The 27,171-nt window shown below is 39.5% G+C and overlaps 1 protein-coding gene across 1 annotated transcript in view; it reads right to left on the bottom strand.

Moving 5' to 3' along the window:
* Positions 1-24,071, bottom strand: part of pparab (peroxisome proliferator-activated receptor alpha b) — a 42,820-nt gene extending 18,749 nt beyond the window's left edge. The window contains exons 1-2 of the mRNA XM_047387995.1: positions 23,835-24,071; positions 2,163-2,411 (exon numbers count right to left, since the gene is read on the bottom strand). Coding sequence (XP_047243951.1) covers positions 2,163-2,370 — 208 coding nt within the window. The 5' untranslated portion in view covers positions 2,371-2,411; positions 23,835-24,071. The remainder of the gene's footprint in view (positions 1-2,162; positions 2,412-23,834) is intronic.
* Positions 24,072-27,171: the final 3,100 nt, after the last annotated feature.

Below are 27,171 nucleotides of genomic sequence, written 5' to 3'. Positions count from 1 at the left end.
TTCAGGAAATGAATCCTATTCAGCAACTTGTTATGAGAGAGCTTTTGACTATGAGGGCTCAAACATGTATGTCACTAATACTACACAGCAACCAGATTAAACAATATTGGATATCTACCGATCCAGTCGGCCAGTAGGAAACTCAAAAATCGCATCTCTTTCCAAATGACCTATGCCCTTAGTACTACCGGGTCAATGTAGAAGCACTCTGTGTAGAAATGGTTAATGAGGGCAGAAGACTAAACACCTCACTGATATTGTATATATAACGTTTTAGAGACCAAATCAGAGGAAGCACAGAGATGTAAGAAACTATTTTAAAGAAAAGTGTATTTTCTATGTTAAAATATGCCTGCATATGTTCATTGTAGCTGCACGAGAGATCAAGACTTTCAGCAGATAACAGGAAGCTTGTAGAGAGAACAGAAAAGTTGCTCTGTTTCATCCTTTAACGCTTTAGGAAAACCTGATTTCAGTAATTCTGGCCGTGCAAATGTTAATCACTAATATAAGATGCTTAAGACAGTTTAAAATGTCAACTCCGTAACATCTGTATTTGTTTTAAAACAGTTAACTGTTTTACAGATTCTACTCTCACACACTGAATTCACCTCTGCCCCTAATAACACTAATGAATTCTTTGAATAATAATCTTAAATCTTCTCATGCTGTAGCTTTTAAAAAGAAAAAGAAATTAGCTTAAATCTGTATCAGTGAGATAAAGTAAAATACAAAATTGTTTAGAAATTGGCCACAAAACAAATTTATTTCTATATGAAATAATATGTAACAATACAACATTTTTGCCTTAATCCACAAAGAAATGGAAAGAAGCTGATATTGTCAACACAACCATACAAGAAACTGATTAATCACCTCAAGGTACTTGAAGTGAACATAAAAAAACTGCAACCATTTCCACCGGTGAAAGCATGTACTGTTTTGTTTTACCCTCAGTCAAAAAAAAGGGGAACATTTTTAAGATTTTTGCCTTTGTACCGAAACAAAGACACACTGTTCCATCATGGTAACTTTTTATTTTGAGATCTTAGCAGGCTGGCTGTTACAGTCATTTGAGAGTTACGCAGGAGTAACAATATCAGGTCACAAGACTGACCATGGGTTGCCAAACAGTCATCTATTTACACCACCTGAGCGGAACATAGTTGGCAGAACCTCCTCAGTGCACATAAATCACAGATGAAGTGGTACAAAACACTGGCTCTAAGTCAAGCCACATGAGTTTAGGTGAGTGACGCCAGGCCGGGGATAAGCAGTATTTGGCAGTCAGTTGTGTTCCAGCCTCGTGCAAATCCACATGTTTCATCTGAGCAAGAACATGGTGACCATGCCAGCTCTGCGTCTGGCAGAGGAAAGTGTGAATTCGTCGCTGAAGAAGGGGCAGGAAGAAAGAGTAAGAGATTAGAAACACAAAGTAATGCGTAGTTGTGAAGTGGAAGAGGAAGGATGCATGATTTGGTTTTTACAAAAAACTCTGAAAGGTGTTAAAGCCATTGGAAGTCTTGTTTGCAGTTTTCCGCAGCCCATGTAGGTGCCAGAATAAACATGTAGAAGAAGGTGCTCAGGTCAGATGAGACCAATATCCAACTTTCTGGCCAACATGCAGAACGGTATGTTTGGTGAAAATTTCTCTCCGCAGTAATAAATGGTGGTGGCAGCATCATGTGACTTGAGATTGGGCGAAGGTTTGCCTTCAAGCAGGAAAATGACCCAAACATAAAAACAGAGTAACAATGAGATGCATTAGATCAAAGCACATTTTGTGTTGTGGAATGACCGAGTCTAGGTCCAAAATCCAGTAGAGGATCTGTAGCAATAATTGAAAACTGATCTTCAGAGATCTTTTCCAACCAATCTGACTAAGCTTGAGCTGTTTTGCAAAGAGGAATAGACACTAGATATATAAAGTTGTTAGAGACTTGAAGCTGGTTCTGTATGGTTCAGGGATGAATTCAAAGGCACCCCACACTTCAGATTTTTTTGAAGCCAGGCATCAATTCCTTTCCTTACTTGCTGGCCTATCACATAAAATCCCAATGAAATTCAATGACGTTTGTGGTTTAAACCTGACAAAATGTAAAAACGGTGAGAGGGTATCAAAGCTTTCGGAAGACAAGAGAACTTGAACATTTCTGTTTTACCTAGAATACTGGAGCCTTCAGATCCATTGTGAGAGGACTGGTATTCTGGGACGTCGAGAGAGCTGAGGGCATCCTCGTCAATGGATGTGGGGATGTTCTGAAGCACCTCCATGCTGCCCATAAAATCATCATCACCACACAAGGGGTCATCTAGCACCGAGTTCTCCAGAGGAGACGGGGGGTGGTAGTGGCTCTCCACGTCGACCATTGTGATGGAGGAGCGTACTGTTGGCACCGTCACACATGAGACTAAAGACCAGAAGTCAGAAAGAAAAATTATTTAGACAGATAACACAAAAACAGGAGAGGGATTTAAAGTTTACTTTTGCCATCTCATGGTTTATGGGGTTTTCTCTTTATTTTAGTGAGTTACAGGACAATTCTGTTCCTGAAAAGGCCTGTAACAGATTTTATGAAGTTAAACTTTATACTAAGGAAAGCAATTTCCTGTCACATCTTAAACTTTTTCAGATAAGGCCAAGTGAATTCAAGTGAAGAACAATGATAGGATGCCACCTGTGTAATAAGTCCAGTCGTGAATGTATTCACTACTACATATACAACAGTCAACTGTCGCCGGTATTGGAATAAACTGAAAACCATTGGGTTCATTGGTCGGTCTACGTTCCTACCCTCACTTATGGCCATGAACTTTGGGTCATGACCGAAAGAACGAGATCCCGGATACAAGCGGCTGAAATGAGCTTCCTCCGTAGGGTGGCCGGGCACTCCCTTAGAGATAGGGTGAGGAGCTCGGCCATCCGGGAGGGGCTCGGAGTAGAGCCGCTGCTCCTCCACATCGAGAGGAGCCAGTTGAGGTGGCTCGGGCATCTATACCGGATGCCTCCTGGACGCCTTCCTTGGGAGGTGTTCCAGGCACGTCCCACCGGGAGGAGGCCCAGGACGCGGCCCAGGACACGCTGGAGGGACTATGTCTCTCGGCTGGCCTGGGAACGCCTTGGGGTCCCCCCAGAGGAGCTGGAGGAGGTGTCTGGAGAGAGGGACGTCTGGGCGTCTCTGTTGAGTCTGCTGCCCCCGCGACCCGGTCCCGGATAAAGCGGAAGACGACGAGATGAGAGACCATTGGGAATAATAGCAACTCAGCAACTTAAAAATTTAGAAAATGATCAAAACATAAACACAAGCGTAAACCTTGTGGAAAGCCTTCTGAGAAGAACTGAAGCTATTACAGCTGCAAAAAGTGGGCCGACACCATATCAAAACCAAAGGATTAGGAAGGGTTCATATGTTCAAGTTTATGAGTGTGAAGGTTTAAATTTTATAAAAAAGGCATTTATAATGACCAATCACCAGACACACCAATGTTACTCTTCAAGAATGAAGAGTTCAGGAGTTTTTTTTAAAGTGGGGTTCTTTTGTGGCATTATGGGGGGTTTATAACGTGCTTGGACTACACAACAATCATAGTGCCTTCATTTAGTATAAATCCAGATTAGTACTGGTCCTGGAGGTTGGAGAGGCTAGTGATCAGGATTCATAGCAACTAAACTTAAGTCAGCACTAATTATATATTTTATACCATTAAATGGTCCAAGGGCAGACTAACAATCTGTCAATTGACAATATCATTATAAGCATCAACACAACAGAGTAGTTCTACATCTATAGGTGCTCATGAGTCAACACAATACTGCTTAATTCAGGCGCAATGAGTAAGACTGATGCCACATGTGTTTAGCCACACCAATAGATGATGATCCTGAATCAACAGAACAGAGAACTCAAACCTCTGTCAATGGTAGTATATAACCAAAAACACAGCTGCAGTGTTATACTTCTCTTAGACGTTCCATATATATCTACACAGTGTAGTGTGCCACAGCATAGACAATAGATGGAATGAGGAACTGATACAAAATGCTGTAATGTAAAACTTTATGTAACAGAACATAATGAAATCTGGGTCCTACCATTTGTTAGATTGTATTAAACATTTTATTGTGTATTACACATTTTATTGTATATTTAAAGAGTAATTCAATAACAGGTGTCTGCAAAAATAACAGTGAACTGAAGACTGCCTGTAAAGTCATACAGAAAAAGATTGCTTTAGTTTATTGCTGCTACAGGGAGTTTCATGTGCTGTTGAATCATATTCTGTAATTTTTCCATTTTTATAAACATTTACACATACAAAGTATGTGTCTCATGTTTTGTGGCAATTCCTCTTCAGTATGACTGCATTTAGGTATTTAGGTCACTGGGCCAGCTAAAGCTGAGCTGTGACAGGAAGGCAGGATCTCGGTTGTCTTGAGGAGACTTAACAGGTTGGTATGTTTAGTTTATGAATGCAACTCTGCTGAACTGCTCAGTGATGAGGTAGAAAGAGTTACAGAGAGCACAGGACGTCCAGGAAGAAGTGGCAGACATTTTTTTTAAATAGATAATTAAATGTAACCCATATACATTTGCATGTAAACTGGGTCAGTCCAAGGAACATCGAATGAGAGGAGAAAAGTGAAACCAAATAATGGTGTCACATTAACACATTAACACGTGTTTAGGTGAACCTCATCTTGTCCTGTAGTTTGTTGCACACTAGTGAACTGTGATTGCTAGGGGGGAAAAAATCGGGCCTGTTGTGTCGAGTTCAACACAGGAAGAAAAAAGTATGTTTGAAGAACTTGAAATTCACCAATCAGAGTTGTGGCTGATATATGATTTGATTTTGTGAAGCTTTGACATGACAATGCAGATTTTTGAAAATTCAGATTTTTCTTGAGGAAATATAATTGAAATAGTTTTATTACAGCAAATCCTTAAAGACAGAATGATCACAGAGTTGACATTTTATAATATTGATTAGCATGCTTAGCATGGTTAGCATTACTAACTGTCAAAGTTAGTCTCTCTGTGTGTTCTGTAGAGAATGCATGGAGTTTTTTGTCTGAAATTCCCAAAAAGATGCCAACATTTGTAAATCCAGCATGTTCTATGACAGACAACGGTTGGAAACTAAAAATAAAACAACATAATTTTGGCGGTAAAACATTCAGGCTTCCTGCTGTCCACTAAAGTTGGGTCACCTCATGTCTTTGCCAAAACGATTAAATATTGCCAGTGTGGATAACAATTGACATCAAGTAGCAGACAGTTCTTTTTACATCCCAAAAAGTTAGGTGTAGCTACCAAACACTTTAAAACATGAAATAGCAATGGAGCAAAATGACCAGCACCTGCTGCTATCTAGTTATCTATTGCAGCAGCCTGAATGACGGCAAATAAGCCTCCATAAACAATACATTTTCAACCTGCAACTTCTTTTTTTTACAAAAACCCAACTTTAGAGCATATTACCTATTGAATACAAGGAAGCCTGAAATGTCGGCAGCCAGACTTCCTTAGCAACTTGCTCATCAATATACTGCATATACTGGTATTTCTGAATAGAAGGTTAGGGATGTTAGCTGAAAGTAAATGTCTTTAGTATGCTGTCCCCAGCAAGTAACTCAAAAGGGGCATCTTGTTTTATACATTTGCCTAAGTAAGCACTATTTCCTTATAATATTGCCTCAAGGGAGGAAAGATTAAAATGCATGTTTTTTAAGTTTTAACTAACATTTGGACACAAACTCTACATTAATATGCACATGTAATCAACTGATAAGATGAGACAAAGTCGTGGTGGTAAAGGATAGTTTTGATTGTATCGTCAAAATCTGGATCAAATTACAGAGTTTTGCAAACGTTTTTATACTCTTTGAACCTTTTCACATTTTATCAAATTACAACCACAAACGTCGATGCATTTATTACAATTTTATGTGATAAGATACTGGCCTATTTTAAAACATAACCCTTTACTTAAATCATTCCATTTTAGTTCTTGTTTTGCATTTAGGGTTGTTGTCCTGCTGGAAAATTAACCTTCGTTCCATTATGGAGTCCTTTGCAGCCTCTAATAGGTTTTCTTCCATAATTGCACAATAATGAGCTTTTATCTCCTCAGGAGAAAAGTTTCCCCAGAAACTTGCCCAGAATGATTCTGCTACCAACATGTTGCACAGTGCGGTTGTTTCACTGGATGTTATTCAGTAGTATCAGATAAAAAGAGGGGTGAATACAAATGTATACCAAATTTTTGAAGTTATTTTCATCCACTACCACCCATGCACATTAAATCCCACTGAATGACATAGACCTTTGTATATCTACCATTACGAAATGATGGGAAAAAATTAAAGGGGTATGAAAACCTTTGTACAGCCCACAATGACATTGTTTCATAATAATGCTTTTCACTTGAAACTTTTTACAAAGTACATGGTGTTAACAGAAGTCATGACACCCCCCTGTAGCCATTAGATAATGGACCAAGCTAACCTCATGTTTCCAGCAACATACAAAGGAATGTAAACACACACAAAGCAGATTAGCTAGGGTTTGGAGAGGTTTAGTAGAAGGGGTTTGATGCAGATGGACACACATATGGAGAGGAATGTCTCTCCAGTCATTTAGTAGCAGGACAGTAATTGCTTATGGTTACGGAAATTTGTTGCCTCACAGGAGACCTCTGTGACAACTCAATCAAGCCTGCTGTACACTGATGAGCAAGGTCATATCATAGGCATTTGTGTAAGATAGGTTGGATTTAGGACCTAAAAGGGTATGAGGGGTTAAGACTCAAAAAAGACTGCCACTGTCAATGTCACGGTTACAGTACCATAGCGATGCCAACAAACACATCAAATGTGATAAAAACCAGTAGTGAAAGACCTGATTTGGCACATTTAAATAATAATTTACAATCAACAATGATATCATGGGAATAAAAATACACACAAAGCTCTATGAATGGTTTACTGTGAAATAGGATAAACGTGCATTAGAAGTCTCTCCCGATAATCACTCTGCTGTCTGTGCAAGCAAAGACTGAATAACCCAACTAGTCTGATGGGTTTCTGCTAAGTATTATCACCCAGCCCCCACAAGACTCTCATAACGACAGACAGACCATGCAACAGCTATTAAACTCTACAGCTAAAGGTAGTTTGAATGTGCCCCAACACAAAGCCACATATAACAGCACGAAGCTAGTTTACGAAAATGAATTGAAAATTTAAAACATGAGTATCTCCCATGAACATTGTAGTTCCGCCAAGGACAAAGAGAACATATTTTGGCAAATGAGAAGAGATAAAAGCCACACTGGAAGTACAACCATCTTACCTTAGCTATTCAAGACTTGAAACTTTTCAGCCAACGTAAGTCTCTGACAGCATGACATCTAACTTTTTAAAAGAGTTTGTACAACCATTCAGTGTTGGTCCATATGTCTGACTGCACGAAAGGCCTGAGTCCCAACAGGCCTGTTAGAGGAAGGACCCCGAGGGACAAAACAGAAGGAACCTGGACCGATGGGGCTGTCCCACCTGCCTGTCCATGTGTCTGAAGAGTCCACACTATGATCTCAGCCTGGAGAGTAAACATTCAACCGAAGCCTTATCAATTGGATTTGATTTACTGGCAGGAAGCCTTTTATCATTATGGAGACTGAGCAAAGTACAGCCAGAGAAATTGATACTTGCCTTTATTATATGTTTTTTTGTGACCAATGAGCCACATGATAAAACAAAAACAGACCATATAATCCCTTCCATTGGAAATGAATGCCAGTTTAAATGCATGACAAAGAGCTAATGTTTTTACACTTAAAGATGCTGGTTACTCAAACAATAAAAATGGAGCCGAAGGAGGCATGGAGCAGAGATCAACAGGGCTGATAAAGAGCATTACAAATCAAATGTCATAAAACTCCTTAGTTTTATTCTATTTTTTAGTTTTATTCTATTTTAAGGATAACGGGTGAGGAAACTATATATAATTGAAAGTCCAGTCGTGTGTTCTGTCTTGGTCCACCTCATAATGACCTGTCTAATGTGTGCTCCTATCAGCCATGCTTTGTTGACGGTACCAGCGGCTACTGACGTCATTACGCTGTTGTGCCTGCAATGCTGTGTTCATGTATGGTATGGAAAATTGTCCACTCTTCCACTCCTCAGTGTCACAATGATGCATTTAGGTACCGAAACATGGTACCATTTGAATTTACGTGAATCGGTACTCGGTAGTACAGACGGAATTCAGTCGGTACCATGGATATCTGTAGGACAAATGACTATTGCCCACCAGGACTGCTCTTTCTTGGGGCCAAAACTGTATCTTGCAAATGGCCTTAACACTTTCTGTCACTACATGCTTATCATAACCTGTCACAATAAATTAGAAAGGGGTATTACTTTATTATCATCAGGTAAACTACAGAACATGTTTTTAGTAAAAATTAAATTTATTAGAACAAAAAAACTCATAATCAGTCCAGAATTACAGGGAATTAATACCTTGACTGTCTAATCATAAGCAAATATTTAAATAAAGTAGAAGATGGTTAGAAAGTGGAGTAGAGGGTGGAAGGATGAAACGGAGCCTTTGGGAATCTTCATCCAAACCTGGAACTGTGGTCTCTCCTCCTGCAGAGCTGTCTGCATAAAACTATGAACAATTAAAAATATTAGATATATTTATAAGAAATAAATAAAATATGAGTTCATACTCCACTAAGTTAGGTTTACGTGAAAAAACAGTCTTAGGGAAATGTGTATTTTATTATGTACATGGAAAATTTAAAGTGCTCTGATCATAAGCACTGCATTAAACATTTCTCTTAGAGAACTGTGGCAAAATAGTTAATAATTAAGGCCAAAAATAACTCTTTTTTTTCTGGTACTTGGGGTTACTCACCACATACCTACTAAATGCTTTATATTCACTTTCAGCCACCACAAACACATGACAGGTAGCGGGAAATCCCAGAGTGTAGGCTGAGATCAGGCAGCGGTTAGTGAGGAAGTCCCAGTGCAGCTGCCCGGTTAGCTGAGCAGCCAGACCAGCCTGTAAGCGGAGCTCCACTGCTCCGAAAACTCCAAAAAAACATTTAAATGTAGGCTCATTCTTGAGGAAACTGACTGCACTGATGGTTTTGAGGTCTACTTTCTCACTTAAAAACATCTTTAAACTACTTGTGACAAATTAATGGTATAAAAACAATTACAGTGCCTTGCAAAAGTACTCCGCCCCTTTGAACTGGTCAACCTCTTGCCACATTTCAGGCTTCAAACATAAAGATATAAAATTATAATTTTTTGTGAAGAATCAACAACAAGTGGGTCACAATCGTTAAGTGGAATGAAATTTATTGGATGTGCCAAACGTTTTTAACAAATAAAAACCGGAAAAGTGGGGCGTGCAATATTATTCGGCCCCCTTGCGTTAATACTTTGTAGCGCCACCCTCTGCTGCAATTACAGCTGCAAGTCGCTTGGGGTATGTCTCTATCAGTTTTGCACATCGAGAGATGGAAATTCTTGCCCATTCTTCCTTGCAAAACAGCTCGAGATCAGTGAAGTTGGATGGAGAGCGTTCGGGAACAGCAGTCTTCAGCTCTTTCCACAGATTCTCGATTGGATTCAGGTCTGGACTTTGACTTAGCCATTCCAACACCTGGATACGTTTATTTGTGAACCATTCCATTGTAGATGTGGCTTTATGTTTTGGATCATTGTCTTGTTGGAAGATAAATCTCTCTCCCAGTCTCAGGTCTCTTTCAGACTCCAACAGATTTTCTTCCAGAATGGTCCTGTATTTGGCCCCATCCATCTTCCCATCAATTTTGACCATCTTCCCTGTCCCTGCTGACAAAAAACAGGCCCAAACCATGATGCTGCCACCACCATGTTTGACAGTGGGGATGGTGTGTTCAGGGTGATGAGCTGTGTTGCTTTTACGCCAAACATATCGTTTTGCATTGTGGCCAAACAATTCGATTTTGGTTTCATCTGACAAGAGCACCTTCTTCCACATGTTTGGTGTGTCTCCCAGGTGGCTTGTGGCAATCTTTAAACGAGACTTTTTATGAATATCTTTGATAAATGGCTTTCTTCTTGCCACTCTTCCATAAAGGTCAGATTTGTGCAGTGCAGTTCATCCAGAGTGATCATGGGCCTCTTGGCTGCATCTCTAATCAGTCTTCTCCTTGTTCGAGATGAGAGTTTAGAGGGACGGCCGGGTCTTGGTAGATTTGCAGTGGTCTGATACTCCTGCCATTTCAATATGATTACTTGCACAGTGCTCCTTGGGTTGTTTAAAGCTTGGGAAATCTTTTTGTATCCAAATCCAGCTTTAAACTTCTCCACAACAGTATCTCGGACCTGCCTGGTGTGTTCCTTGGTCTTCATGATGCTCTCTGTGCTTTGAACAGAACCCTGAGACTATCACAGAGCAGGTACATTTATATGGAGACTTGATTACACACAGGTGGATTCTATTTATCATCATCAGTCATTTGGGACAACATTGGATCATTTATAGATCCTCACTGAACTTCTGGAGTGAGTTTGCTCCACTGAAAGTAAAGGGGCCGAATAATATTGCACGCCCCATTTTTCAGTTTTTTATTTGTTAAACAAGTTTGACACATCCAATAAATTTCATTCCACTTCACAATTGTGTCCCACTTGTTCTTGATTCTTCACAAAAAATTTGAATTTTATATCTTTATGGTTGAAGCCTGAAATGTGGCAAGAGGTTGAAAAGTTCAAGAGGGCCGAATACTTTCGCAAGGCACTGTAATTTCTATACTAACCTGCGCCGTTACTGCAGCTGCTGATGCCAAGCCTCGCTGCACACAACCCGCCCCTTTAACAAATCCTGAGGAAAGATGAAAAGACCATCTTCAGAGTAGGACCCCTTACCAGTGAAAGCGAAGCCCCGGGAACGTGAAATTAGCCGAGTAAATTTGTATCGAAACGTGACCTCGGCTTCCCAAAGCCTGGGGCTATTTACCAGCAATGGAAAAGGGGCTAAGGTGTGCCTTGAAGAGTTTTGTGAAAGAAGGTTAAGACTTCAAGAGCCATCATGCGCAGCCATATCCAGAACATGAGCCAGGTTAAGACACTTCTTAAACAAAAATGTCAGAAGTGTCTCACCTAGGCTAAGGAGACAAATAACTGGACTGTTCCTGAGTGGTCCAGAGTCCTTTTCTCATAAGTAATGATTCCCACTGCTGAATTCATGGAGATGGTGAATTACTTTTTAGCAAAACTTGAAACCTGGTCACACCGACAAAAGTACAGATTCCTGCTTTAATGACTAAAGTATCACTTTTCTTGATTAGCCAGCACACATTCCTGAGCTAAACCCTCTCAGAGAAGCAATTGAGAATAGCAACCAGCGACAAGACCCAACAATGCAAATACCCAAAGGTCGTTATAAAACCAACCTGGGCTTTTTTAATATCTCAGCAGAGCTGCTGGCTGATCTCCTCCATACCACTCTGCATAGATGCAGTAATTCATGCATAAGGAGCCCCAACCAAGTATTGATAGCATATACTGTACATCACACACTTTTATGTTGTGTCTTATGCAATACTCATTTAATTTAGCCTTTTTATTAGTTGCAGACCACACTCATCGAAATGAGAAAGAAATGCTAGAAATGTATCCCTCTGTGTGTGATAAATGAACATAAAATGAAAATGACATACACCTGTAAAATTTACGAGAATTGTTTTTAAAATCTTATACTCACCATTCTCTTTAGGATGGCTATTCAAAAATACATTTAAACACTGTCAAAAATGCAATGAATCAGAAGGGGCACAAAACCTTGTGCTTGACAAATGTAGACTGTCACATAAACCTATTAGCTGGTTTTAACTGCGATGTGTTTTGAAGTGTTAGCCGAGATTAGCTGTCACATTGCCTGTAAACATGACCTGCATCTACCGCTGCCCAAAGCAGAGAAATAAACAGTGAGTTACATAAACCCCAATAGACCCTGACCTCTGCACTGACATGTTCACAGCCTGAATATAATATTAAATGTTTTCACAAACGGAGCGAGCGTACAACCTGACCAGGCTGTCAGAACACAGGCCGCGGTGTGACGGTGTCAGGTTACCTGAGAGGTCTGTGGTGACCTGGACCCCTCACGCTGCCTGTATTTACCAAATCATTGCATGGTGGAAAGCTGGCCTGCATGTGCCAGTGTTGTGGACTCATAACAGACAAATTAAACTTTTTAATTACCTTTATCAAGGGTAGAAAATGTTTATGGAGCAGCAGCAGGCACAGTCCACAGTGGCTGGTTCGAGCAAAGCAGGTGTCTCAATGCAAATAAAGTGGGAAATATAACATAAAGACTGAGTTAGATTTATGGAATGACTAGTCTGTCCTCAGTAGCCCAACAATGTCAGCCCAGATTTACAGTTATAAACAGTGGTGGTTCTTGCATGCATTCAAATGTATCACAGCCCCAAGGATCCATTGTCATTGTAGAATAATTCAGTTCAAGTCTCACCTGTCTATATATTGTGATATTCATGCTTATCTCAATATAAGATTTGATTCATTTCAAAGAAGTACAGTTTTTTGTTTTTGTTGTACAAAGATAATAAATATTTCATGAATCTCAAACTGTGTTTTAAATGTTTTTGGTGCTGATATTTTGGTTATATTCAGTCTCTAAAAACATTTTGATTTAGGACCGATTCAGAAACCCAAATCAGATCCCAATTTAGACTTCATTAGCCTGCTGCTGAGTACAGCCATATGTTTTTGCTTATCTCTTTTGACTAAGTGGACAATCCATAAGCAATAGAAAACTTTTTCAGGGTGCAAGTGATAGATGATACCCCCTGACACAGTGGCCCTCTGAGTGAAGAGCCATGTATCCCGTATCAGAAACCGCTGCTGGAAATAGACTGGAATAGACTTTAAGCTAAAGCACTTACATAAAGCTAAATATCATAAATAAACAATTTTTTCCAGGCAGTTGCCACTTTTTTTGTGACCCTTGGTACTTGTCTTTACAAGCTCACCAAAGTAGCTTTGAGTTGTCAGCATTTTACTATAAGTCTGGAGGATCACTGACAGTCAGGCTTTGCTCCAGACTGGATTTCTCTTATGTAAAAGGGCCAAACTCTACTACAGCATGTCAAGCATGCTTTATTATGATAGACTTTTACATTTCAAGTCTATTTTCATTCATTTATATTTTCTTTTCAACCAAATCACATCTATGCTGGGCTTGTTGCTGGTATCACGGTATACCAAGGTTTTAAAAATGTATGCCTGCTAAAATGCTCCAATATTTAGTTCCACTTGTTTAAAATCATTTTGATGTAATGGCAGGGACAGTGCTGGAGAGATTTTGTCTAGCTGCATGGAATTTAGGCCACGGTGGCTCGACCTGCTGCTGCACACTGCTGGTCACCTGGCTGAAATAACGCAACAACAGGTTTCCCAACTGACAAAAAAACCCAAAATCAGCTGACTGAAATATCTCTGGTTGCAAAATACTCAGACAATCATGGTTTGCAACCAAGACTGGTGCAATGTATCATTTATTGTAATAAAACAATCACAAAGTAGAGTTAGCGAGCTCTAGGATCTTAGGCTAGAACAGCATCTGTTTTTAACATCTTTTAAATTAATTTTGTGGCATTTTTTTCAAGGCCATGGAGAGATGGAAAGCTTATGCATTCAGCTAATTTGACCAACACAGTTAGCATAGCAACAATATGTTTGGTTAAGAAAATGCTAACCAATGTCTGAGGAAAAAATGACCAGGTGTAAAAACCCCAAACACAACCTTTTCTAATAAACCTGAAAGTCTCGGCTATTTAAATGTGCCCTTAAAAATTAGCTTAACTTTCCAAGAAAAAAGTTTAACTTATTCTTTTAACTGACATCACTGTAAATGTGATCTCCTTACAGCAGGACACTTACATCTTATAAAAAAAACCATACACGTTATGTTAGCTGCAGTTTTGACCTCTGCTCTTTGCAGATGTTTGACCAGATGTTTGGTGGAAAAAAAAACAGCTCCAACACTTAGTTCTGGGCCAAGCCCTGGCTGCTTCTTGCAACTTTTTTTTAAAACTGATTTCCAAATCAGTCTGAAGGATCAAGTGTACCACCATTGCAAAACCGTCCTGAAGTTCACCCAAGCAATAAACCTCAGAGTGAAGAAACTGCAGCAAGCTTTGTCACTTGACAGATGTAGGGCTAAAGTTAGAAGGCTGGAAGTAAGGGTTGCACGTATTTAACATGACTGACAACCCTATAACAACTCCTAAAATCTGTAGAAAGAAACACATCTCAGTGGCTAAAATTTGTTAAATAAAGAGAAAAAAAGGGTATGACTCAACATAATGATTCTTGGGGTTTTTCCAATTGTACTGAATGAGCTTCAGCTTTCAAACGCAATCCATGATACAAATGAACTTTTGTTGTCAAGTAGGTATTTTCTTGCATTTCTACCAGATTAGTGACACAGCAATAAATCAATATGTTTGCAGGAGTCCTTTGGGTGCAAGCACAGGACAAAACAGGGAAAATAAGAGGTTCTTAAATTTCACAAACCAGCTACAAAGAATTTCTTGCACTGCTGAACAATAACAGAGTAAGAAGTGCCTGATTGGTCCAATCTCTAAAACAAAGGCAAAAACAACATGAAGCACAGAGATTTCTCATTTCAAAGACAGCTGTGTGTATCTTGTTTCAATTTCCAGCATGACGCTGGTGCACCGAGTTCCCCTTCTATGGCTGCCAAACTGGCCTACGTGTTTGTAGAGAGGCATGCAGCATACAGGCTTGGTGACAGAAAAGCACTGATTTGCCACCCTGCAAAGTTCAGAGTACGGAAAAAGACCAAAATGTTCCGGATTTTATGTGACAGACCAACATAAAGTAGTGCCAAAATTCTGAAGTGGTGGGAAATGATACTTTCTTAAGTATTTACAGACTAAAATCTGATATGTGTGGCATGCATTTGTATTTAGCCCACATCAATACTTTTAGAACTGTCCTTGGAACCTTTTCGTTATCAAAAATACAGAAAATTTGAGTGATTTCTTTTTTAATCTAAACTTGTTACTATTACTATTTAATAGTAATATATATTTAATGAAATGAACAATGTTACTTCAGTAATCACTATGTATCAAAAACATGACAAAACAAACTCACATGTTCCCAATTTAGGAAAAAAAGGCATACAATTTACAAAATCTTTTCAACTTTCTTTGCTTAGAAGGCCACACAAAATCATTCCATGGGCTGCAAATAATCCCCAGGCCGCATTTTGGACACCCCTGCTTTAGTCTCATCTGACCAGAGCACCTTCTTTCACATGTTTACCATGTCCCCTACATGGTTTGTGGCAAGCTTTAAATGGAACTTGAGCAACTTTTAAACAAAGGCCAGATCTGTGGACACCACGGTGGAGTCAGATTAAAAAAAAAAATAGCTCCCTATTATTTTCTATCAAACAATCCACATTAGCTGTCTGGTTAGTGGCCAACGCTCCAGAATACAGCACCCAGGTTCTGTTCAGGAGCATCAACGGATCTGACAAAACTGCTGAAGCCTGGAGTCCAGTAATCGGTCCTGTCTCAGCGCACTTCAGCATGACGGATCCATGAGGAGTTTAAAAAGCGTCACGTGACACATGTCAATTGATGAGGCAGCTCCTCCAGAGTTACCATGAGCATTTTGGCTGCTTCTCAGATTAATGCTCTCCATTTGGTATTTTATTTGCAACAAACCGTTGAACCATGCATCCCTTTCCTTCCACTTCACATTCATGCACTACCTTCTGTTGGTCACAGAAAATCCCTTTCAAACACACTGAGGATTTTGGCTGTAACATGAGTGAAAGAAATCGAGGCAATTTAATACTTTTTACTTTCTATACTTTAAATAATACTTTACTATACTTTAAATACTTTAAATAATACTTTAAATAATACTTTAAATAATGTAAGACACTGATATACTTTATATATATATATATATATATATATATATAAATGTGATAAGAATCTGACCATAGATCCAGCTAGGGATATATGACTGAAGGCTTTTGCAGCCTATCTAATTCAAAGTCAAGCATTGCAGCAATAAAACTTCCAAACCCACTCAAGTCCCCATCTCTTGAAGAAAATTCAGCTTACATACTGCATCCTTTATCAAGCAGTATTTACCCAGACAATCTCCTGTCCTGAGCTGCTTACTATAAGTCTGGCTGCAGGGCCACAATCCTATTCAACTCAGGACTTTAACATAAGGAAGGCTCAAGGAGGTTGGGCAGGCTAGGGGTCAGATGAAGGTTGAAGCTGGCCAATGTAGGGCACAAGTTGGAAAACAAAAGGATCAGAGAGGTCACTACAAGCTGCCTCAAGGTGGTTTGGTAAGAGAGAAAATGTTCTGTGTTCATGCATGTTAGCACGTACAGTGGTTGTCCAAAGAATACACACAACTGGAAAATGATAGAATTTTGTGATGTAAAAAGGGCCCATCCTTACATTTATCTAGTATAATTCAACCACAACAAAAAAAAAAAAAAAATCTGTCAAAAGAATATTACTAAGAAAACATACAAAAAACTGCAACAAACTTGCAAAAATGTATACACCCTTAAAAAATACTTTCCTGATTCACATTTTGATTCAGTTTCAGGATTCCATCTTCTTGAGTTCACACCATAACATCAAGACTGATAAACCTGAACGTGGAAGGATGTTAGCATCTTTCTGACATTTGCTCATTTCAGCTAAAGTTTGCAGAGAGATTTAAAAGTATCAAAACATCAAATTGTAAAAAAGTATCAGTCAGGAGAAGGATAACTATATCCACAACATTACTTATAAACCACATTACAGTGAAAAACAAAATCAATTAATAACCTCGAGAAACTTCAAACAAAACATCAAGGCCTTGCTTACATCTCTGGCATAGCTGGTATGGTCTGACCACACCAAACCAAACTTTAACTTTTTTTTTTTTGGTCAAATTGACTTAAAATTTTAACCGAATACCAGTCAAGTTTTGACTTTAAAACCTCCAGGTCTCTCCTTGAAAGCTGAGGATGAAGAGGGGTTTTACTTTCAACATTACAATCAGTCCAAGTTCACAAAAAATATGAGTCAACAATGGCTTTAATCCAGGGAAGGAATTCTGGAAGTGTTGGATTGGAACTAAACCTAAAGGATTTGGAGAACCTTTGAGAGGTAGAGTGAGCAAATATTGTCCAGTGAAGATGTGGGATGCTGACAGATTCTTAGCAAACAGAACTAAAAGCAATAAATAAAAAATAAAATTGTGCTTTAACAAAATATAAGTTAAAGGTTGTGCACACTAACGGAGATAAGTAATTAAAGCTTTTTATGTTTTCCCCCTTTTAAAAGATTTGTCTGTTTTTCAGTTAAAATTGCACAGGATTAATGTCACATTAAAAGTGCAAAATGTTTTGAACTTAATTCATCATGGTCTTATTTTCTTACATCACCTGGAAGTTTAACAGATGCATACACTTTTAAGAGCCCCTGTAGAATGAGAAGTAAAGTCCATTCTATGCTTTTAGAGAATGTGTTTTCTACAAGTGTGGCCAAACGTATCCGATCTATTCCAATCATGTGCGCGCAGCTTCTACTAACTAATTTGCATGCAAACAAAAACTTTCAGCACCAGAACCTCAGGCAGCTGCACCAGACTCCAGCCATCTCTGATGCAACGACCAGAGAATTAGGTTTTTTTGCTACTGTTGCTCAACTTGATTACATTTCTGCGAAAGGCCCCCATGACTGAGATGGATGATAAACCCTTGAGTCTGTTCGGTTGGGTAGGGAATCTGAAAGTCCTGTTTGAGGAGCCCAGCTGCGGCAGCCTGCTTGAAACGCTGTTCTCATCTATGCCTCTCCGGGCCCTGAACAGTGGAGGAGCTGAATACCTGCCTCTGGTTCCTAAAGAGAAAGCTGTCAAAGAGAGGAGCAGCTCGGCAGCACAGAAACTGTTAATGAAAAAACAATCGGCTGTTGCCAGCTGAAGCACTGGAGACTCCATGCAAACATTTTCTTTTCTATACTTTCGTTATCAGACATCTATTACACTGGCTTAAAGTCCCACAGAATTTTCTTTTAAATCAATCATAATTTTTCAGTAGAAGCATACTATTAAAACTATAAATAAATGTGTCCATCTTGACAGAAACCAGGAAGGTAACCCCAGATCATGATGCTACCTCCACCATCTTTCACTGAGGGTGTGGTCTTCTTTTGATGATGAACAGTTTATGTGGAAAATACATATTTTGAGCTGTGGCTCCATAGTTTATGTATGGTTTCATCTGATCACAACACATTCTCCCTCCCTTCAAGTTTCAGGAGGCCTTATCCAGACCTGGATGTTTTCTGTGGAGGAAATGGATTCTCTATTGCAACCCTACTTCTTAGCCTAAACAATTGGAGAATACAGGAGAGTGTTGTGACATGTAGAACCCAACCCGCCCCTTGTTGGAAATTCCTGCAGCTCCTTCAGCGGTGCTGTCAGCCTCATGGCAGCCTCCCTGTACAGTTTTTGCAATTTGTTTTTAATTACTTTGGAAAAACGCCCAGTTTATGTAATGTCATTGCTGTCCAACATTTTCTCCAATTATTGTGCCATGGTATATAAATAATGCTCTGCAGGGCCATAGGGGCTAATTGTGAAAACCAGAAGAATTCCCAGCAGGCTTATTGGGTCATTGGACCACAAGGTGCCGATGTGAAGTCAAGTTGGTGCCTGGGTTTAACCAGAGAAGGCAGGCTGGGCCGCCAACACTCACTGTGCAGCCAGCCTTTATGTGCGCCATGTGACCACAACCAGCGTATCATATGTGGCTGACTGCCAGTTACTGAGCCTATATATCGCTACCAGAGAAGCCTTAAGTGCCTAAAAGGAATTAAAAAAGGGAAAGCATTAGATATTTAATGTGAGAGCAAAGAACAGAAACAGTGAGTAAAAAAGTTAATAAGCTTTGTGTAGATCAATAAATACTACTTGTTGTCACATTTGATTACAGCAGTGTAACTGGTTGCCGTGGCAATGTCAAGCGCAGCTCATGTGACTTCTCTATAGGTTCATTGCGGTGTGCGTGAGTTATCAGCAGCTTGGTTTGTCTGCTTGGTATTAGAAGGTACCATTCAGCTGCTATGTACACAGTATAAGATGGTATCATTGCTTTCACAGTTCAAGCTGAAGGATGAAGTAAGTGAAGCCCTGGGGCCATATGCGGCCTATGAGGGTAATTTAGTGTGGCCCCTGACCTTAGTTCAAAAATGGTACACATTTGGCCCTCCAGCAAAGGGATCTGACAGTTTTAGAATTTTTTTAGGATGAGATTTTAAATGACATATTTAAACCTTCTTAAATGGAAATTGTTAGCTGCAGCACAAAGTTAATTCATTCATCTTCTATACTGCTTATTCCATAGTGGGTCACGGGGAAGCTGGTGCCTATCTTCAGCAGTCTACGGGCAAGAGGCAGGGTACACCCTGGACAGGTCACCAATCCATCGCAGGGCAACACAGAGACACACAGGACAAATAACCATGCACACACTCATTCACATATAAGGCCAATTAAAGTAACATCTAAGGCCAATTAACTTAACTGTCATGTTTTTGGACTGTGGGAGGAAGCTGGAGTACCCGGTGAGAACCCACACATGCACAGAGAGAACATGCAAACTCCATGCAGAAAGACCCCTGGCCAGGAGTTGAACTCAGGACCTTCTTGTGCAAGGTAAAAGTGCTACCACGTACGCCACCGTGTAGCCCGCTTGCAACACAGAGTGTTTCTTCTTATAACAGCCATGTTGTTTTTTTTGTGGGTTCACTTTAATTTTTTAAACATTCAAATACTTTTTACTTAGAAACAGACATGGGCACACCCATCCATTAAACCTGGCTAAGTAGAGCAAGGGCTCTTAAAGAAAGCTCTTCTTTTTGTTCCTGGGAACAGAGTATAAACATCTTCTAGACCAACAAAATAGAAAACATTTGAGGCGGTATGCATGAGCGGCCGTCTAGATGAGATGGTATTTTAGCCACTCCAGTAACCAGGTTGTCAGTTTACTGTCAGTGAGACCGAACTCAGAACCAAGAGCCTTCAACTCAAAGTGAAGCAGGAAAGATTGCATCCTGAGTGAATAGGGTGATAGAATATACCATAAATTAAAAAGAGCTAAAAGATCACTGCGTGATTTGGCAGCATGAGTACATTTTTAATGTACAGTCGGACATGGAGCCAGTAGGAGGACGTGTTAAACAGTCAGTCGTTAAATTCCTGGCAATAAAACTGAGTTCCACTTTAGCCCTGATGCTGTGGAGCTTTCTGTGCACCCTTCTCCTGACTGATACCTTTTGTATAATGGGATCCGTTTGATTCTTTGGGTCGTTTCTACAAACTATGACTTTAACTAAAGGAAACAAATGAGCGACAGCAAGGAAAAGCCAACAAGGAGAGCTGAACTTTATTTCAGAGTAAACAGATTTAACATACTGTAACTTATTGGAGGTGTGAAATGAAGAAGACAGAATGCTAACAATAAATCAGAAGGTTCTTCAGTATTGGGTTATGGGTGTGCACCCTTTTGCGATCATTTTGTTGCACCGTTCTTCTTTCTTTACTTTACAGAGGTGTGTAGAGATTTGAGAGCCACTGTAGGCAATTCCACAATTTGTTGGGCAGCAACAACAAAAGCTTGATCACCTCTACATTAAGCTAGGATCACCGAACATCCAGGAGAAAACAGCTGGGCTCATCAAAATGCTCATGAATTCACATAAATAACACAAGGCCAGACCATTTAAGTTGAAAAAATGGCGATTATGGCATTGGGATTCAGACTTTCTAAAGCAGCAGGACAAAACAGGGAAAAATAATGACTTCTCGCCAAATGGTGAAATCTTGCCTACATGATGGTGTTAAAGCTTAATGCCTCACACTATCTCTTTAATAAAAGTCAAGAAGAGGCTACATTTTTTCGCCATGATTTCATGTCTAAATACTGACAAATCCAAAATTCTTGTTTATAAGCATGGTTAGAGCTTATGCATGTTATTATTTATAGCTGGGAGCTCAGAGCTGAGACTGTTAGGACACCCTTTCAAGTCTGGTGTATGTTTGACACAAAACAACAGGCGAGAAAAAAAACCACCTCAAAATTGTAAAAGTATAAAACGTTGGTTTAACTTCTAGGAAACTGAATGTTTTCAAAAAAACTACAGAAGGAAGTTTTAGATCCGGAAAAAAACACAGCCTTCTGCAGTAACGCCACCAAATTGGTTATTACCTATTAGTTAAAAATAAACTGAATTTTTACTTTTTAAAGTGTCAACTTCTTAAGTACTTGATCAGCGTTGGGTTCAGAGATTATATAACATTTCCACACCTATGAAGGTGTTTGTTCTTCTAGCAGTAGAGGACAAAAACCCAAACAATAAAAGGCACTGTACCTTTGATGAATTACACAAGTACAATTGGATTTTTAAAGATACTCACGGTGTTAGATAAGGGAACATTTGAGTGGTGATCTTTGAACCAAAGGTAGACAGAACGCCAATGAGGAGCCTGACTTTATAGCTGAGCAAACACCATGGGACATAACGTAAAGAGCATTTCATCTGCATGTTTACAATTAAATGCTCTCCTTCTTGGCCTGGCTTTTACTTCACCTTCTGCACTTCTGTCTTATTTTGATGTATGTTTTTGTTATTTACTTTATCTATTTTGTAAATGTTACATAACTTTCACCTGTTTTTGCCACTACATTTGTACTTAGATTGTAGTGATTTTAATATTATGTATTTTTATTCTATTTTTTGAAAGCTATTCTAGATTTAATCATAGATTAACATAATTTCATGTTTTATCTATTTGTTTGTACTATGACTGAACCTTTTTCTGTTTTAGAGTTTTATCATTTTTGCATAATTCATATTAGCCTTTGGTGCTCCATCAGTTCTGCATTTTCTATTCAATTTTATTCTAGCTCTCTTATAATTCTTAATATATTTATTTATCTTAGCATTTTCTGGTGTGATTGTTGTTTGCATGTTTGCTACTTTGCTATTAACCTACCTCTGCAAAGCCTTTTGTGGAATATTCAATTCTATGAAAAGTGGTTGTAAATTATTTATTATTGAAAGATTGATTAAATCTGAAAATGACAGCAAAGAACTTTGTCACCATTTAAAATTGTAATAATTTACAAAAGGTCTTTCTAATTACTTGCATTTAAAACAAAAATTTTAAATTCAAAACATAGCTGGTTGCTGATGAAGAAGTACAAGTACTTTTTCCCTCCACTCAACTTTTCATTAATGTGCTTCAAAATATCACTCTGCCAACAAGCAGCTTCTTTCGCAAATACTTATTTTTCTTTTTATTTATTTTTGCTTAGGTGCCAGACAGGTATGGGCAAACATATATATATATATAATTGTTTGTTTGCCACCATCACAAGAACGTTTTTCTTCCACCCAACTTTAGGACACAGCACTGACCCGTTTGAAGGGTGTCAGTTACTGTCAGGTGGACAACTGCCAAGTCCACCCGGTAGTTACCAAGGAAATAACATAATATTTCTATATTAAAAATAATTTGGTTATTACTCGTAGGAAGTATTGAATTTCTCTGAGAAATTAAATTTCTGTTTTCATGATCTCAATGACCAAATAAACACTTGTAATACATCACTGTGTTGCACCTGAATGTGACAGACATGAAGTGAACTTACTAAAGAGAGAGACAGGCCAATCTTACAAGTTATTAAGGAGTAACCACACAACACAGTGTCCAGTGCTATACACTACAGTTTTTGCATACAGTCACTGCTTGTCACTGTTTCTCAAAGTAGAAAAAGCTCCAAAGTGAAAAAAAGTAAATCAATAAATGATAAAAATCTGAATACTTGTGCACAAATCTCAAAATCTACACTGTTCTGGTAAGGTGTACATTTGGGAATCAACATACAATCGTTATGCTCTTAACTGAAAATCAACGAAATTCCAGTAATGCATTGATCAGGCTTTTTCTGCTCATACCGATCAGCTTCTTGACTTTTTTTTTTTTTTTCACAGCCCAACCTGCCAATTCTATTTTTCTTAAGAACTAAAACATATAAAAGAAAAAGCTTCTGCCAGAGATAGTTTTGAATTCAACAGAAAATGTGATTAAATATTTGAAATTATGGGAATTCTTTGAACAAGGTGAAACATTTTTTGGAACTGCTGATTATTAATCAAAACTGATGGAGGGAAACAACGTTTGGTTCTTATTTTTTCGCTCATCTCTACAATAAACTGTTGATAATTTAACTGTATTTAGTTCATCTTCCTCCTTTATAACAAACAAACAACATTTTACTGCAGTCAGTAGCGATGACAAATCCACAGACTGTTCACAGCCACTATTAGAGTAAGAACAGGCCAATAACAACCTCTGTGGTGAATGTTTGGCTCTGTAATGAATAGCTTTTACATCACAGAGCGACCTGCTCGTTGATGAGCTGCGCAGGCGTACTAACTAGAGCCTGTTAAGCCACCCTGTAGCTGCACTACAACGATGCTTACAAATTCCTGCAAGATTTTGGCAATGTGCGGCAGAAGTCAGCCACAAATAACTTTGCAAGTGCACGAATCAATGCATTATTAAGCTGGTGTACATTTGTATTTGGAAGGTATGTAAGCCAACCTTCTCTGTGATGAAAACATCTCAGCTCCTGCAGGAGCAGGGTGCATTCCTTGAATAAAATGAAGATCTGTACCTTAGAGCGGATACCCCGATCGAAAGCAGCCATCTCCCTGGTAAAATCTCGCTGCTTGACGCGGGGTCACTGAAAGGAGAAAGAAGAAGAAGAGGAAGAAGAGGCGGAGGAGGGGGGCGGCGGTCACTGTCCCTGACGCCGATCACGTCCACGTTTTCTCCCCGCTGTGCCGCCGCTGCTGCTGCGCCTGTCAAAGACCCCCTAACACATCCACGCGCAGCCGAGACATGGTGCGCCCACCCCACAGGAAGTGACGTCATGCGTGACGGCCAGCAGGGAGAGAACGCGCACGTCCAGACACCCACCCCCGACACACCTACAGTTTCAGCGAATAGAAGGAGAGCAGCTTCTTCCTTTGTGAAGGACGCCCCCTAACCACAAAGAGGAACAACTAAAGTCGTTAATACGTCCTGCAAGGACACGGGAGACACTGAACTGGGGTTCATGAGCAAGGATTTGCACAACAGCAACCTTACAAGTTTCAGAAGTCAAAGTGATGATGTATAGACACATTAGAGCATAACCGAGGAACAATGTGCCTTTACTCTGTTAATAGATCGGCTTAGATAGATAGATAGATAGATAGATAGATAGATAGATAGATAGATAGATAGATAGATAGATAGATAGATAGATAGATAGATAGATAGATAGATAGATAGATAGATAGATAGATAGATAGATAGATAGATAGATGCAATATGGGGATGGATGTATGGCCTAGGAACAATGAGGTACAGTATGTACAGTGCCATGAAAACGTATACATTCACCTTAAAGAAAAACAATGTATGGTTTTCAGTTGTTGCAATCAAATTCATCTCCCTTTGCCAATAAGTTGATACACCCCTTTTTGCTGCAAAATATGGAGTTCCACTGGTGCCAAAAATGTATTTATGTGTCTAACATGTTTACATGCCTATATAGGGTATGTATGCAGGGGCAGAATGGGGAGAAAAAGTGGCCAGATTTCCTGACAGACTTGCCCAGCTTCTGGGTTGAAATGTTAATGAAACATATAGGCCTATAAATACATATACACATTATAGTTACAATGCTAATGTGACGATTTTTATTCTGAGATGACCAAGAGCAGAGCAAGACGACATCATGTTGCAACACAGCCAGGCAACAGCGGAGGATGACAGGCTCTAGCCAGAGCAAAATGGTAAAAATGGTAAATGGCCTGCACTTGTAAAGCGCTTTATTGAGGCTGAGGACTCAGTTACCACTGAAAGTCTTTTGACGTATGTCTCCTTGCTTTAAACATCTAGATTATGACATTTTTGCCCCTTGTTTTTAGCTTCAGCTTAGTCAGACTGGAAGGAAAGCTCATGAACATCAATTTTCAAGTCTTGCCATAGATTCTCAATAACATTTAGGTCCGTACTTTGACTGGGCCATTCTAACAAATAAATAGGCAATGATCTAAACCATTTTAATATAATGATGAAACGTCTTTCCCAGAAAAAACTTTCTTCCTGTTCTTGCCTCATCAACTGAAAGAGCAAATTTTTCTGTTGTTGTTGGGTGTGTACATTTCTCCTCCCCGAGCTGTGGATATTTGCAGCTCCTCCAGAGTTACCATGTGCTTGTCGGTTGTTTCCTTGATTATTGCTTTCCTTGCCCAGCCTGTCTTTTTAGGTATACAACCATGTCTTGGTAGGTTTGCAGCTCTGCCAACACCATATTTTAACAGTATCTGCAAAATGTTTAAAGCTTGGAACATTGTTCTATAATTAGTTAATTTTTGAAGGGAGTTGGTTGCACCAATGCATTATATATTGGTATCATAGTAATAGGCAGTGAAATTAAATGCACACCACACGTTTCAGACTTTTATTTATAAAATAATTTAAAAGAATTGTTTCATGGTGGGGGCTGCACGGTGGCGCAGTTGGTAGCACTGTTGCCTTGCAGCAAGAAGGTCCTGGGTTCAATTCCCGGCCGGGGATCTTTCTGCATGGAGTTTGCATGTTCTGCCCGTGCATGCGTGGGTTCTCACCAGGTACTCTGGCTTCCTCCCACAGTCCAAAGACATGCCTGTTAGGTTAATTGGTCACTCTAAATTGCCCTTAGGTGTATGAATGAATGAGTGGTTGTATGTGTGTTGCCCTGCAATGGACTGGCAACCTGTCCAGGGTGTAACCTGCCTCTCGCCCATAGACTGCTGGAGATAGGCACCAGCTCCCCCGTGACCCACTATGGAATAAGCGGTAGAAAATGACTGACTGTTTCATGGTGTTTTAATATCACAATTTTCCACAACTAGACTGTTGGTTTATCGCAAAATATTCTGATAAAATACACTCAAGTTTTCAGTTGGAACTTAAAATGTGAAAACAAGGGGTAAAATTACTTTGCAACAACCAAACTTGTCAATATTTGTGCTTGATTGACCAGCGAAGTGGCCTGACTTAAATCCCTCAGAGGATATACGAAATATTGCCAAGAAGAAATGGAGTTTAGACAAAAATTCAGAATGAAAGACTCACCTTCACCGCCTCCATCTTCAGTGCGTCTCTCGGCCTTCCAATCAGCATCCCGTCCGCCTGATTCTCCATCCAATCACCTTCCGATGCCATGTTCATCCTCGCTTGTCAGCTGAGCTCATCCCTCCTCCACCCCACCTCCACCATCTTCCTTCCCATCTTCTCCTGGCTTCCTCGCTCCCTGGCCACCAATCCACCACCAGTGTCGGATCAGGGGGAAGACATCTCTAAATCTAAACCTTACAAATGTTCATCTTAGCTCATTTCATTCACAGCATTCATGTCTACCTCCCAGGTCCGAGCGGCAAAGAAATAACCATGTAATTTTACATCATTAAAACTTTTCTAATTGCCAACCCTTTTTCCTTGTGAGTCTTTTCAGATTGAATTAACCTTTTAATGAAATAATTTACCGAGATGCACCTGTAATATTGAAGTGCTGATATAAATCTATTGTTCGTTTTGTTATAAAAGATACATTTCTCCTGCTACTCTCTCAGTAAAAAAAATAACTGATACATTTAATCTTATTAGTTTTACTGCAAGTTTAAAATGAACTTGTTACCCATCTCTGACCAAGGTTGGATTGGTAGCAACTACAGAGGCAGCAAAAGGACACTTTAAAGAATCTAAAACTGAGCTTTTAGTGGATCACATTCCCTCCTTTAGAAGCAACATCTGACAACAGCCCTCTAACAATCTGGACAAAGCCATAACTGGGAGAACTCATTACACCCCATTCTGACAGCAAGCCAAGTTATGAGCACTTCCAGTCAAACTGTTGCAACGAACTGCCTCCTAATGAAGCAGCCGTGATTTCTCAACTCATACCAGATGCTGAGTGT

Source organism: Girardinichthys multiradiatus, chromosome 2 (genome assembly GCF_021462225.1).
Source record: "Girardinichthys multiradiatus isolate DD_20200921_A chromosome 2, DD_fGirMul_XY1, whole genome shotgun sequence".
NCBI classification, from domain to species: Eukaryota; Metazoa; Chordata; class Actinopteri; order Cyprinodontiformes; family Goodeidae; genus Girardinichthys; species Girardinichthys multiradiatus.
This window is presented reverse-complemented; position numbering and strand designations above follow the sequence as displayed.